The sequence below is a fragment of the Triticum dicoccoides genome, chromosome 5A, assembly GCF_002162155.2.
Source record: "Triticum dicoccoides isolate Atlit2015 ecotype Zavitan chromosome 5A, WEW_v2.0, whole genome shotgun sequence".
Classification (NCBI taxonomy): Eukaryota; Viridiplantae; Streptophyta; class Magnoliopsida; order Poales; family Poaceae; genus Triticum; species Triticum dicoccoides.
Genome location: NC_041388.1, coordinates 622,311,249 through 622,325,386, shown reverse-complemented (window position 1 = coordinate 622,325,386; position 14,138 = coordinate 622,311,249). Strand labels below are relative to the sequence as shown.

General features: G+C 45.4%; 2 protein-coding genes across 3 annotated transcripts in view; both read right to left on the bottom strand.

Annotated features, from left to right (window-relative positions):
• Positions 1-4,778, bottom strand: part of LOC119303491 — a 5,399-nt gene extending 621 nt beyond the window's left edge. Inside the window, exons 1-3 of the mRNA XM_037580627.1 lie at positions 4,410-4,778; positions 279-1,367; positions 41-184 (exon numbers count right to left, since the gene is read on the bottom strand). Of these exons, the coding sequence (XP_037436524.1) occupies positions 41-184; positions 279-662 (528 nt within the window). The 5' untranslated portion in view covers positions 663-1,367; positions 4,410-4,778. The remainder of the gene's footprint in view (positions 1-40; positions 185-278; positions 1,368-4,409) is intronic.
• Positions 4,779-5,485: 707 nt separating this feature from the next.
• On the bottom strand, positions 5,486-8,349 carry LOC119303490. Of its 2 annotated transcripts, XM_037580625.1 has the most exons (4): positions 8,151-8,349; positions 6,353-7,420; positions 6,113-6,256; positions 5,486-6,030 (listed from the first exon to the last, which is right to left on the bottom strand). In XM_037580625.1, exons 1-4 carry the CDS (start codon positions 8,238-8,240, stop codon positions 5,701-5,703), a joined length of 1,632 nt encoding a protein of 543 aa, XP_037436522.1. In that variant the 5' UTR covers positions 8,241-8,349; the 3' UTR covers positions 5,486-5,700. The 2 variants fall into 2 exon arrangements, with proteins under 2 accessions (XP_037436522.1, XP_037436523.1); XM_037580626.1 differs by lacking the exon at positions 6,353-7,420.
• Between the last annotated feature and the right edge of the window lie 5,789 nt (positions 8,350-14,138).

Here is a 14,138-nt window from a genome sequence, read left to right as displayed (position 1 = left end):
AAAAAGTACTGTGCTTGACAAAATCGTAGGATGAATGTACATGAACATGGAGCGACTCCAAGGCAGGTGCGGCAGCAAGTAGGTGGAGAATCCAGAACGTATCCCAGTTCATTGGCACATTTGCAATGAATAGTTTCTTGAGATGATTAAGCTGGCTGCAAATGGCGGTTAGTTCAATCCACATCTGCATAAATGAAGTGATAATTTAGTGCTGTCTTATGTACCGATGCAATGTTATGACCAATAAGAAAGAGATCATTTCAGGAAAAGCTACTTACCTGACGCCCTCTTAACTGCAGAACAAGGTACTCTAGCGGTGGCGGCTCCCCTAAAAAGAATTTGCTTATTTGATATGTCCTGTCGCTACCGGAGGAATCATCCTTGCCGTCATCTCTAGTTTGCAAGAAGTTCAGACTCACATGCCTAAGTCGAGGCACCACGCCATAGTGTAGTATAGTTGGCTGACCACCACAAGCAAATGTTTCAAGATAAGGCACCAAACCCAGGTAGGCACCCACAGTGTTGTAGCTGTCCAATTGCAGACTCTTTAACTTTGAGTTAGGAACAAAGATATGAAAAGCAGGTTGGCGACAACTAAAATCTTTCAGCCTCAAATCCACCAGCTGCACACAGTTTCTCAGAATATCATCAACGCGTGACATACGTGAACTTTCTTTGCAGAGAGTGAGTGATGTGAGCCTCTGAAACGTCAAGGAGTAGGGTGCAACAAAATGATAACAATTGGATAGCACAAGCCGTTTCAGCCGCACATTTTTGCATCCATCCAACAGCCGGAAGTCATAGAGTCAGCAAGAGTTGTCAATGACAAGCTCCAAATCTTCAACGCCCCATCTGCCAATCGCTTGCGTAATCCATTGATCAGTGAAATAGCTCGTCCCACAGGCTTGAAGCCTCAGCTTCTGGATAGACCGTGGCTGAACATTGTTGGGAGCCAGAAGGAATGCATTCACCCGTTTAACATAGCGTCGCATGGCCGAACGCTCATAACGTTGCAGGATGGGTGTTAGCAGACGGACTTTCCACTTCCAGTCTTTGAAGGAATATAACTGGTCTCTAGAAGCATCACTGTCATCCGACTTCAGTGCATTCTTCTTTGCCTCGTACCCTGCCTCAGCCTCCACCACAATTTGCTTCAGTCTGTGGTACCGTGGAGGGAGAATGTCATCAACCGTAAGGTCATAACATGTGTGTGAGTGTGTATAGAGATCCCGCCATCGCTTCGAAAGGATAGTGGTGTTTGTCGCTGTCCGTGCATCTAGCTTGTCGATGATCAAGATTAACATCTCGTCAGGTAAGCTGCTGATCTTGTCCTCACAGCAACTGTTGTGCTCCTCGCCCGGGCGTATCTAGTTTTGTTTTGGTGAGAAATAAATGAAATAGAAGTCAGGGAATTCCAAATAACTAAGTATTGACAACATTCCTAGTAAATTTCAGTGCATGAACAAGCAAAACACATGAAAGAGTGACTCCACCTAAACAACGTAAATCCGCCAAGAGAAGTCCTGCGCGAGAGAACGTGCTCCTAGCCATCCCGTCTTTTTTGACCGTCCGATTGAGCGACTCTGACTGCAAATCAAGGGTGCATGCTGCCCCTCGTGCGGGCCACCAAAGCCTCATTATAAGTTATAACCCTGAAAACCTCGGTTGGAGGGCCCGCCATGGCCCATTCCCCACTACGCCTATCCTAATATACGCCGCCTCACCCCCTCCATCGCCCCCCCCCCAACACCTCCCTCCCGAGTGAGATGCTGCCGCTGCCTCCATTCCCGGCCGACTCCGGCCTTCTACCGCGCCGCCCTCCACCGACGCAGCTCCGTCTTACCTCCCTCCTTCACCTCCCAGCACCGCCTCGCCGTTCCGCCATCGCGTGCGGCCCTGCAGCTAACCCTGAACGCGATGGTTCCCGGGGTGACGGCTCCATGGACACCGGCGCAGCATCCCGCACCTCCAGCTGGCTCCTCCGTCGCCTTGGGTGACACTGCAGTCGCTGGCCAGCGCGGACCTCAAATATCCCGGCATCAAGCCTCCTCCGTTTCCAAGCTCGGGCGACCCAAGCTACTCCTCCCCGTCTCAAGCAGGCAAGCGACTTGCCCAGGGTATGCTTCAGTGTTTCACTCCAGCTTGGTCATGTATATTGAGGATTAGAACATGATCGCGAGTGTGTACGAATTTGGTATGGAGAACTCGATTTTCTTTTGGGAATCTAGGAGCAGAGTCTGTTTGTACAATTAGGACCTGCCGCTTGCTTTCTAGGATTAGGTAGGTTCGTTCAGATCTTTGATCCTGTTTGGGGGGACAGGAAATTCACAATTTGCAACGAATGCTCTGGAAGAAGCATTTTTCTACTTTGAGTACCCGCCATCATATTGTCTTACACATGAGAATTAGTGAGAGGAAGGTTCTTTGAATGTAATTTGTCTCAACGCAATTAGTAGGCAAGCAGCTCCTGCTACATGAGTTTCATACTCCAGTCTAAATATGCTCTCAGTAAAAGGTACGCACCCAGATCAACTTATGATTTGTATTTCTGTATCCCTGGTTCCACACTCTGTAACTTTTATTACTTTTCAAAAATTAGGCATGCCAGTCAAGGTTCTCTTATTATCTGTAGGCATTTTTCATGTTATTTTTCCAAAAACACACTTAACTGTCACCTCAGTGTTAGTAATTAGGAAGAATTTTTGTGATCCTCTAATCTAATTGTTACCTACTGCCATTTGTGCAGCATTCATATGCTAGCCTACATGAATAGAAATGGATGAGCATCCACATGTTTTACATATGCATGTTTTTGCAGGGAGACAGTACGTATTTTCCTTTGTTCTGCTATGCTTGAACATAAGATTCTGAAAACTAATCATTTCATCATGTTTACATTGGTGACATGCAGTTGGTGTTTTACTCATCCCGAAAATGTAATTGTATGACACACAATTTTAGTCATCTGTAATATGTTGTGGAAATATTACAGTCATAGTACTACTGGAATATTTCTAGACATACATGGACTGCATATGTGAAGATGAATTTCCATTCCCCTGTTCCCTGCCTCTATGGATGCTTAGAATGCTTAGGCAGCAAGCATGTTGGGCAGGATTGTAATGCCCAGTTTCCAAAACAAAACAAAGAAACCTCATAACCATTGCATTGTGATTGTTAAGAATGTAAGCAAAAGAAAGAATGCATGTGTTCATCCTATGCACTTGGTAATTTGCTGCTAGTTTCAAATTGTTTCTGTGTCTATCTTTTGCAAATGTAATCCTGAGCATTGGAAAATTTAAGGTCTTATCCGGTGATTATGCTGAGGATAACTATGACCTGTACGACAATGAACTGGAATTAATTCACTTGTGTCCAGAACGAGGATGGCGACAGCAACGACAGTTATGACCTGTACGACGGCTCCGACGATACTTGGTAAGAAGCAGACCCGCCTTGGCCTGGTGCTCTCAGGTGAGAACGGCCCTTAGTCTATTGTATTTGTACACTGCTGGGAACTCTAAATGTTTTTTCTTAAAAACAAGTGTATTCTTAGTAAGATCCTAAAAAAAAGGAACAAAAAAATATTACAGTAGCTTACTTCTCTGTTGGTATCCAGTAGGTTATATGCATCTCAAAAGAAATCGTGGATACACTTGACTTCATTAGATAGCCTCTAAAATGAAGTCATGGTTTTTTCATATGTAGTAATTCTGAATGTATAGATCTTTATTTTTACAGACAGAGATGGAAGTATGTGACTATAATATTCATCTTCTGCACTCTCTTCTACCCAATCAAACCATGTCTTTTGCATGTTTGATTGTAGCATCAATAGTTTACTGCTTTAAAGGATGGTCACATAATCACCGAACAGGTTTTAGACGTTGCTTATGTCACAATTGTTGTTGTGTGATTCACCCAGGAATTTTGTGTTGATATATGTAACTGTGCGCGCCTGATTAGACGTTATCCATGACTGCAGGAATTGGGGCTTTGTTGGTGCTGGACTGCGAGGTCACTTGCTCAGCTGGCTCACAGATGCTAATTTCACATGGCCGAACCAGCCAAGTCTGCAGGTACAAGGCATGGCCAAACCAAGCAACGAAACCATCAATCCAGCCGCTGCCCAGCAGGGACTGGTAATGACAGGAGCAGGCGCAACAATTTCAAGAGCATGTATGCACTATACTAATACATAGGCACTCCATTATGCTGCAAAAGATGGACAGGAACATGTGTTCTAGCTGTGCCCAATTTTAAACACAAACTGAGAGATTAAATAGTAAAAAAAAATCTGTAGCAGAATACACACCAAACTGTTTTTCCCCTACCTACAGCTCAACAAACACGGAGCAATCACAGGGAAACTATTCAACGAAAATGACAGGGATGAGCACCGTACTTACCCGTTTCGGGTGTGGGTAGGCGGGGGCGGTGCGGAGATCGGAGGCCTTCCTGAGCCGGCGGTGGCGTGGAGGATCTGCGCCCGTGTCCATCGGATCCGAGGCGCGGTGGCGGCCGACCGGAGGCCTTCCTGAGGCAGCGGTGGCGGTGGATCCGATGCTGCCGAGCGCCGACTACTGCGCGCCCTCGCCGCCGCGATGGGCGTGGATTCGCTTTCGCCGGCTCGCATCAGTTTCATGTTCCATGCCTGCGCCTAGGGCTTCACGACGGCACGAGAGCTTTTTTTTTTTAGACACGACGGCACGAGAGGTTGAGGAACTCCGGCGACGACGCACTCGATTTTGCAGCTGGGCCAGCCCATCCGAACAGCCACCCAAGCCCCAACCACCTCGCTTTGACTGACTGCCTGGGCGGTAGCAGGCCTGGCCCCCCGCTGCTCTCTGATGGGTCGCAAGTCGAGGCATAGCGTGACACAGGAATACGGAGCATATCCAGAAATTATTTACCCTCAAAAAAAATTCCAGGAATTATTTGGGATATTTATGAGTATCTCAGATTGAGCGAACTTAAGATATGGAAATAAGGAAGGTGTTTGATTGAGAATGCTCAAATATTTTGAACATTACTATCAAAGTTTCTCCACTCCAAGTGGTTTGGAATCTCAAAAAACACTTGGGTGATTTTTGAGGATTTTTTTAGAGAAAAAAATATTTTAACCATATAAATACAATTTATTCCCTTTTAGAGAATGATTTATAATAAATACGTATATACCTTTTAAAAATATTTTTTGAATGGATAGTGTATGTAATACACCTCATAAATGACTTTTAATGAATTGATATTTTCTTGGAAATAAATACTTTTAGTTCAAACCTCTATTTTCAGGGTTCTAGAATAATAAAAAGGGTTCATTTGCTTTTGGCAAAGGATATAATACGAAAAAAAATGGGGCTCTAATCACATGGTGATTGAAAGGGTTTACAGGCTCTGATCACCAATATCAAGGATTCTTGTGAGCTTTTTGGTTCTTTCAAAAAGGAAAGGAAAAAATATCTTTTAGGCGTACAAGTGGTGATTTCAAGCCACACCATGAGCAGCCACGGAATCAATCATCTCAACAGCTAGCTACATCAATCCTTGGATAATCAAGCAAAAGGAAAGCACAAGATACCCAATACAAACACATGTTCTTTCTTCCAAGCCAGCATAACATAATCATTAGGCCCTGGCATACACCTACAAGTCCTACAGAACGGAAGGCCACCGGCACAGCAACACTCTTACCAAAAGTCATTCCAAAACTATTTTGGGATGCAGCGAACTGATCCCGTCTGTCAGTTCGTCGAGCACCTCCAATCTCTCGCACTCGTGCCACTCCCGGCGGCGGCGGACAATCTCCAGGCCGACGAGTTCCTGTTCTTCATCCTCTACGACGTGCCCGTCCAGCAGGTGGACGTGCTCCAGGATCGGCGATGCCTGCATGATCCGCTTCACAAAGCCTGTCTGCCACGCCACCCCGTTGAAGCCAACGACCATGAGTTCTTTCAGGTGATAGTGGTGGTGATGATGTTCCGCTTGCACATCTAGTAATCCTGAAGCACTCGCCTTCTCTGAGTCAAACTGCATTCAGATTGTAGAGTTTCAGAAATCTTTCAAACCCCAAAAAGTACTGTGTTTGAAAAAACACGCTGGATAAACATACATGAACATGGAGCGACTCCAATGCAGGTGCGGCAGCAAGTAGGGTGAGAATCCAGAATGTACCCCAGTTCATTGCCACGTTTGCAATGAATAGTTTCTTGAGATGATTAAGCTGGCTGCGAATGGCAACAGGTTTAATCCACATCTGCATTAAACAAAGTGATAATTAAGTACTATCTTATGTAGCGGTGTGATGCTATGATCAATAAAAGAACAATTCATATCAGAAATGGCTACTCACCTGACCCCCTCTTAATTGCAGAGCAAGGTACTCTAGTGGTGGCGGAATCCCTAAAAACAACTTGCCTAGTCGACATAAGGAACCATCCTTGCCATTATCTCCCGTTTGCAAGAAGTTCAAACTCACATGCCTAAGTCGAGGGACCTCGCCGTAGTGTAATTCGATTGGCTGACCGCGACAAGCAAATGCTTCAAGACAAGGCAGTGAAGTCAGATAGACTTGCCCAACGTTGCAGTTGTCCAATTGGAGATTCTTTAACTTTGACTTAGGAACACGAATATGAAGAGGATCTTGGTTATAATCGGAATGTTTCAGGCTCAAATCCACCAGCTGCACGCAGTTTCTAAGAATATAACAAACGTGTGAAATATGTTCTTTGCACAGAGTAAGTGCTGTGAGCCTCTGAAATGTCGAGGACTTGGGTGCATCATGATGATAACAATTGGATAGCACAAGTCGTTTCAATCGCACATTCTTGCATTCATCCAATAGCCGGAAGTCATAGCGCCAGGAAGAGTTGTCAATGACAAGCTCCAAATCTTCAACGCCCCATTTGCCAATCGCTGACGTAATCCATTGATCAATGCAATTGCTCGTCCCAAAGGTTTGAAGCCTCAGCTTCTGGATAGACCGTTGCTGAACATTGGTGGGGAGAAGAAGGAACGCGTTCACCCGTTTAACATAGCGTCGCATGGCCCAACGCTCATAACGTTGCAGGTGAGTTGTCAGCCGTCGGACTCTCCACATCCAGTCATTGACGGCAAAGAATCGGTCTCTAAAAGCATGACTACCGGCCAACTTCAGTGCATTCTTCTCTGCCACATACCCTGCCTTAGCCTCCACCACCATTTGCTTCAGTTTGTGGTAGCGTGGAGGGAGGATGTCATCAACACCAAGGTCATAACATGTGTGCGAGTGTGCAGGAAGATCCCGCCATCGCTTCGAAAGGATAGTGGTGGTTATCGCCGTCCGTGCATCTAGCTTATCGATGATCATGATTAACATCTCGTCCGGTAAGCTGCTGATCTTGTCCTCACAGCAACTGTCCTGTTCCTCACTCGGATGCATCTAGTTTTTGTTTTGGTGAGACATAAATGAAAAACAGTCAGGGAATTCCAAATAGTTTGAGCAGATAACTGAGCAAGATGCCTTATAAGTAGGCATTAACAACATTACTAGTAAAAAAAAGTGCATGAACAAGCAAAACATATGAAAGAGTGTGGCCACCTAAACAATCTAAATAATGACATTAGCAAGCGCAACAATTTTAAGAGCATATATGTACTATACTACTCCGTCCTTACCATAATATATCACGTTTTAGAAGTTCAAGTCATATAGGAGTATTACAGTACAGAGGGAGTATATAGGCACTCCATTCTGCTGCAAAAGATGGACAGGAACAGGTGTTCTAGTTGCCCAATTTTTTAATAATAAACTGGGAGATTGAAAAGAGAGAAAATCAGTAGCAAAATACACACTAAACTGCATTGTCTGTACCTACCTCTGGGTTAGGAACGGCTTGTGGTATGGCTTATGGTCCAAATAAGCCTTAAGCTATCCCTAAGGCAAAGCTTGTAGGTGGCTGCCAGGGGGAGCCCCTCCCATTTCATGTGTGTAGCACGAAGCCTCAAAAGAGAGGCTATCTTATGCACAAGCTGAAGCTATCCCTAACCTAGCCTGCAGCACCAGTAGTACTGCTCGACAAACATGGAGCAATCCTCCAGAAATAAACAGCTCCTTCTGTAACGGATGCAAAACATTCAGCAGAAATCGCGAGGATGGACGCCGTACGTACCCGTTTCTGGGGTGGGTGGGCGGCGGCGGTGCGGAGGTCGGAGGCCTTCCTGAGCCGGCGGTAGCGCGGAGGATCTGCGCCCGTGTCCATCGGATCCGGGGGGCGGTGTCGACTGGCGGCGGCGGCGGCGGCGGCGGCGGATTCACGGGGAGGCAATGGGGTGCGGGGCTGATTCAGGAGGGCCGACGCTGCCGAGCGCCCTTTGGCCAGCTCACATCAGTGACAGTCTTCAGTCGATTTTGGGCCGTTTGTTGCGTGCAAATATTGTCGGGCCTGAGGAGAAACGCTATGCAACTCGAGCCCACTCGGTGCCGCTAGCCCTACAAATTGTGGTTTCACTTTCCTGAAAAAAATAAACATTCCTCAAAAAAAAAGTATGATGTTTCACTCACCTCCCTTAATCTTCTTCACACAATCAATTCTGATATACACAATGGTGCTTTGATTCGAAATAAGTTCTACACGAAAAAAGTGCAGACCCGCGTTATGGTTTCACTTGGACGGTCGGTAACTAATTTCATGGACTGTAACTGTTCAATTTCATGTCAATGTTGGAGGGGTTTTAGACGACCTTCGGCAAATTCTATGCACCCGGTCAACCCTTCGAAATTTCCTTTTGACCACTAGCTTCATCACGATGTTGCACATGATTTTCATATTGCGAGTTTTCTGTTTTGATGATCATAGAGGAGTAGGTTTACATCCCCTACTGGACTGCACAAATGTGTGCGTGTTATGAATCGATGAATTTAAAAAAAATCCTCGTGCTTGGTCAACCATTTGAAATTTTATTTGACCACCAGCTTAATCTCGCCGGTTTCATACAACTTTCATGTTGTACGTTTTCTGTTTCAATGACCGTAAACGAATAGATCTATTTCTCCCAATTGACCACACAAACGTGTTCATGCCTGCATGTTATGAACCGATGAATTTTGGCAAAAACAATTCACACCTCGATTGACCGTTTGAATTTTTCTTTGACCACTAGCTTTATTTCATAGTTTCACACAACTTACGTATTATACTTTTTTGTTTTGACCGACGTAGACGAGTAGATCTACGTCTTCCTAGTGACTTTACAAACATGTCACATCTGGGTGAAAAATGATTCGCGTCTTGTTGATTTTGACATTTTGTGACAGTTGAATGGGTATCCTAGGGCTGCCACACCTTCTTCTACCTTGAGCTGACCCTTCTCTTCTTCCTTCAGCACCCCGCTTCCACGTGAGATAAGTTCACCACGTGAATAATAGATGAGATAGCAAATGCTTGTTACCAAATAACTGCGTGTGTGTGTGTGTGTTTTTCTCAATTAGGCTTAGGACGCAGGTGACCAAATAAATTGCACAACATGATTTTTACCCTATATCTACTTAGGGCATCTCCAAGGCGAGCCCACAAAGCGCCCGCGGAAGCCATCCAACGCGGGCATGTATCGGTCCGCGGGAAAGTCTGGATGCGATTTTTCCCGCAAATCGAAGACAAAAATGGGGGAGCTTTGTGGGAGTCCGGATACGCGAAACGTAGGAATTCGACACCCCCGGCCAACCCAAAACCCTCCCCGGACCCCGCGACTCCATCTCTCTTACCTTCGCCGCTCCACCATCTCGGCCACCAGGCCACACCCCTGCCGGAACTCTACGTCTCTATCACCTCCAGCGCTCCAGCAGGGCTCCACCCCGCTTCTCCTCCATCTCTGTTCAATCCCTGTCCTCCGACCGCCCCGCCAGGTACCATCCACTACTACTATTCTCACCATGCCTGGCAACTGTTCGATGAATCGCTTGAGCTAAAAACAGTTGCCTCTTCGTCTTTCTAGCAAAGGATTCCGATTTGGACTACATATATGAGCAGTATGTTGAGTCGGACGAGGAGGAGTACTCCGATGAGACGATGATGATGTAGTCGATCCTTGAAGACGTGAAGCGTGCGAAGGAGCATGTTCTCAATTTCAAGGACTCGATCAAGGGTCATCGGGTGCTCAACCACAACAGGGTGTGTGGCCATTTGACACTGATGGCTGGCTACTTTGCCCCCCGATGCACTTTTCGTTGACCATTTTCGCCGGCGTTTTCGGATGCGCAAGACTGTCTTCAATTGTTCGTACCATGGTGTCCGGTCCTAGGATGACTATTTCATCCTGAAGAAGGACGTTGTGGGAACGATTGGCTTCTCTGGTTACCAAAAGTGCACAGCCGCACTCCGGATGCTTGCATATGGCACGGTCGCTGATCCGTGGGACGAGTACCTACGGATGACTGAGAGCACTTGCGGAGATGCCATGGTCAGATTTGCAACTGTCGTGGTGGAGGTGTTCGGACCTCAGTACCTGAGAGAACCAACCGTGGTAGAACCGAGAGGCTCTTGGCAATCTCAAAAGCAAGAGGATGGCCAGGTTTGCTTGGATCTCTTGACTGCATGCACTGGAAATGGAAGAACTACCTGAAGGCTTTACAAGGGCAATATCAGGGTCATGTTAAGAAGCCCTCCGTCATTCTTGAAGCAATTGCATCACATGATCTTTGAATTTGGCACGCTTTCTTTGGCATGTCTGGGTCTCACAATGACATCGATGTGCTACAATGATTGTCGTTGTTTGCGAGGCTGAGGGAAAAGCTCCTCCTTGCCACTATACTGTCAATGGACATGAGTACAACATGGGCTACTATCTGGTTGATGGTATCTATCCCCCATGGATTAACTATGTCAGCACCATCTCAAACCCAGTTGGCCAGAAAAAGGCTCATTTTGCCCAAAGACAAGAAGCAGCTAGGAAGGATGTCGAGAGGGCATTTGGAGTTCTGCAGGCCCATTTTGCAGTTGTTTGTGGACCTGCTAAACAATGGGTCCGGAAACCTTGTGGGAGGTGATGACATGTTGTGTGATCATGCACAACATGATTGTCGAGGGTGAGGGTGACAATAATGCCGCAGCTCTGAAATTTGAGACCATGGGTGATTCTATCCAACTTTCGGACCAGAATCCGACCACATTTGAAGAGTTTATTGAAATGCATCAACAAATTCGACATCAACCAACTCATGAGTAGCTAAAGGAAGATCTGATTGAGCATCAGTGGGCAGTTAAAGGGGACAACAATGTTGGGATGTAATATTTGAACTTTTTAAAATTTAAACCAGTGCTGCATGCGGCTATTTGAACGTGTGTACCCTTTGCATACGGCTATTTGATCGTGCGGATTTGAAAAAAAAAAGTAAGAAAGGTTGGATGTATACGTCTAGGGTTGGATATCGTCCTCTTGTATCCGTGTCCGCGGACGGATGCGTGTCGAAATTTACGGGTCGTCTTTAGAGATGCCCTTACCCAGTCCCAACTCAGCCATGCTTCAAGCACGTAAAGAACATGTAGGTCACCGAACGTCTCCTTTGTTCCATCCATGCGCATGGGGTAGGCTTCAGGGTACAACAGTTCTTTTTGAGCGGATTCAGGGTTTGATAGCTTGGCGAACTCCGGCGACAAGAAATCGATTATGCAGCTTTTTTAGGAGGCTGCTTGATTTTGCAGCTGGCCAGCCCATCCGACCAGCCCCCTCATCACCTCTAGAAAGTGTGGCAGACCCATGTTCATGTTTTAGGTATGATATGTGCTAGTGTCCAAAAAAAATTATACTTCTCCAGCAGACCTAAAACTGGTTCCCTAATATTTGAAACATGAGCATAAGCACATAATTTCATTGCATATTTTGAACTCTAGTATTGAATGTTGAAACATTAAACATGAAACAACATAATTTAGGGCTAGTTCTTTTGGGGCTTATGAATGGCTGTGAAAATAAGCTTTTAAAGTAAAATTTTAGGTCAGACTTCTAGAATAAACTGAGGAGGGGGCAACTTATTTCCACAGCCAGTAAGAAGACTCAAAAGAACTGGTCCTTAAACACTATTACGATTTACGATTATAGTTAATTGCATATTTTGAACTCTAGTATGAGATGTTGCATATTAAACACTCTATTTATATATTCCTAGTACTACATTATGATCATGATTATATTACCAAGTCGTAGTCATCAACAACTTAAGGATTCTTACAATATTTTTTGGTTCTTTCAAAAAGGGGAAAGAGAAATCGAAATATCTTTAGGCGTACATTACAAGTGATGCTTTTTTGTTGAGTCAAGTCACACCATGAACAGCCACGGAATCATCTCAACAGCTACTACATGCCTACATTCATCCGTTGCATAGTCAAGCAAATGCAAAAGCACAAGAACCCAATTACCCATATGGACACACGTTTTTCCTCTCTCTTCTAAGTGACCATAATCATTCTGTGGCCTACAAAGGAGGCCACCAGCACAACAAACTTACAATTATCAAATCTTTCCAAAATTATTTTGTGAATTGGGAAGCCGGTCCCGTCTGTAAGTTCTTCGAGCACCTCCAACCTCTCGCACTCATGCCACTCCCGCCGGTGCGGGACAATCTCCAGGCCGACGAGCTCCCACTCCTTGTCTTCAACGACATGCCCATCAAGCAGATGGACGCATCCCAGCCACCGCGACGCCCTCATGATCCGCTTCACAAAGCGGGCCTACCACGCCACTCTGTCAAAGCCAATGACCATGAGTTCTCTTAGGTGTTGGTGCTGTGGTTGCTCCACTTGCACATTTAGAACTGATCCAGCAGCACTCGGCTTCTCCGGGTTGTTGTCAAACTGCATTCAAAATTTCAAAGTTCACGATACTTGCTTGCAGAAATATTACAAAACCGAAAAGATACGTGTTTGAGAGAAAACATAGTTATCAGTTATTTGGTCGACAAGGGACGGACATGAACATGGAGCGACTGCAAGTAGGGTGCGGCAGAAAATAGGGTGAAAATCTAGAACGTATCCCAGTTCATTGGCACGTTTGCAATGAATAACTTCTTCAGATTGTTGAGCCGGCTGGGAATGACGGTTGGTTCAATCCACATCTGCAGACATGATATAGTGATATTTAGCACCACCTTATGTAGCAATGCAAGGTTACCATTGAGAAAAACAGGATCATTTCAGGAATGGCTCCTCACCTGATGCCCTCTCAATTGTAGAAAAAGGTCCTCTACCGGTGGCGGCACCCCTTTAAAGAATCTGCCTAGTGGATGGGTATTTTTTTCTAGGAAGCAAATAATCATCACCAGTATAATTGTATCCAATTTCCAAGAAGTCCAAACTCACACACCTAAGTCGAGGCACCTCACCATAGCATAATTTGGTTGGCTGACCTCGACAAGAAAATGTTTCAAGACAAGGCAGTGAAGTCAGACAGATTTTCAAAATATTGCAGTTGTCCACTTCCAGTTTCTTCAACCTTGAGGTAGGAAAATTGACGTGAAAAGGAGCTTGGATATACAAACAATCCCTCAGCCTCAAATCCGCCAGCTGCAAGCAATTTCTCAGAATATCATATACCAGGTAGAGACATGAACTGGCCTTGCACAAAGTAAGTGTTGTGAGCCTCTCAAAAATCAAGGAGGGGTGTCCATAATAATGAAATACTCCCTCCGTTCCGAATTACTTGTCGCAGGTATGGATGTATCTAGATGCATTTTAGTTCTAGATACATCCATTTCTGCGACAAATAATTTGGAATAGAGGGAGTATATTGGATAGCAGAAGGCGTCTCAGCCTCACATTCTAGAATCTATCCAATAGACGGAATCCAAATTGCTGGCAAGAGTTCTCGACGACAATCTCTAAATCTTCAACCCCCCATCTGCCAACCGCTGCCGTAAACCATTGCTGAAAACCGCACCTACTAAAGGTTTGAAACCTCAGCTTCTGGATAGACGACCGCTGAACATTATCGGGAGGCAAAAGGAATGCATTCATCCGTTTAACATAGCATCGCATGGCCAGACGCTCATAGCATTGTAGGATAGGTGTGAACAGATGGACTTTCCACATCAACCGCTCACGCCAATCTTTGACGGCATAATACCTTTCGTACTTGTCAGAAATGCCAATCAGATTTTGTGTCCT

Coding starts and splice junctions, on each gene's coding strand:
- LOC119303490 (XM_037580625.1), bottom strand. CDS start 8,240: ATGGACACGGGCGCAGATCCTCCGCGCTACCGCCGGCTCAGGAAGGCC. Junction 7,421..8,150: donor CCCACCCACCCCAGAAACGG/GTACGTACGGCG, acceptor AACAAAAACTAG/ATGCATCCGAGTGAGGAACA. Junction 6,031..6,112: donor TGGAGTCGCTCCATGTTCAT/GTATGTTTATCC, acceptor ATCTGAATGCAG/TTTGACTCAGAGAAGGCGAG.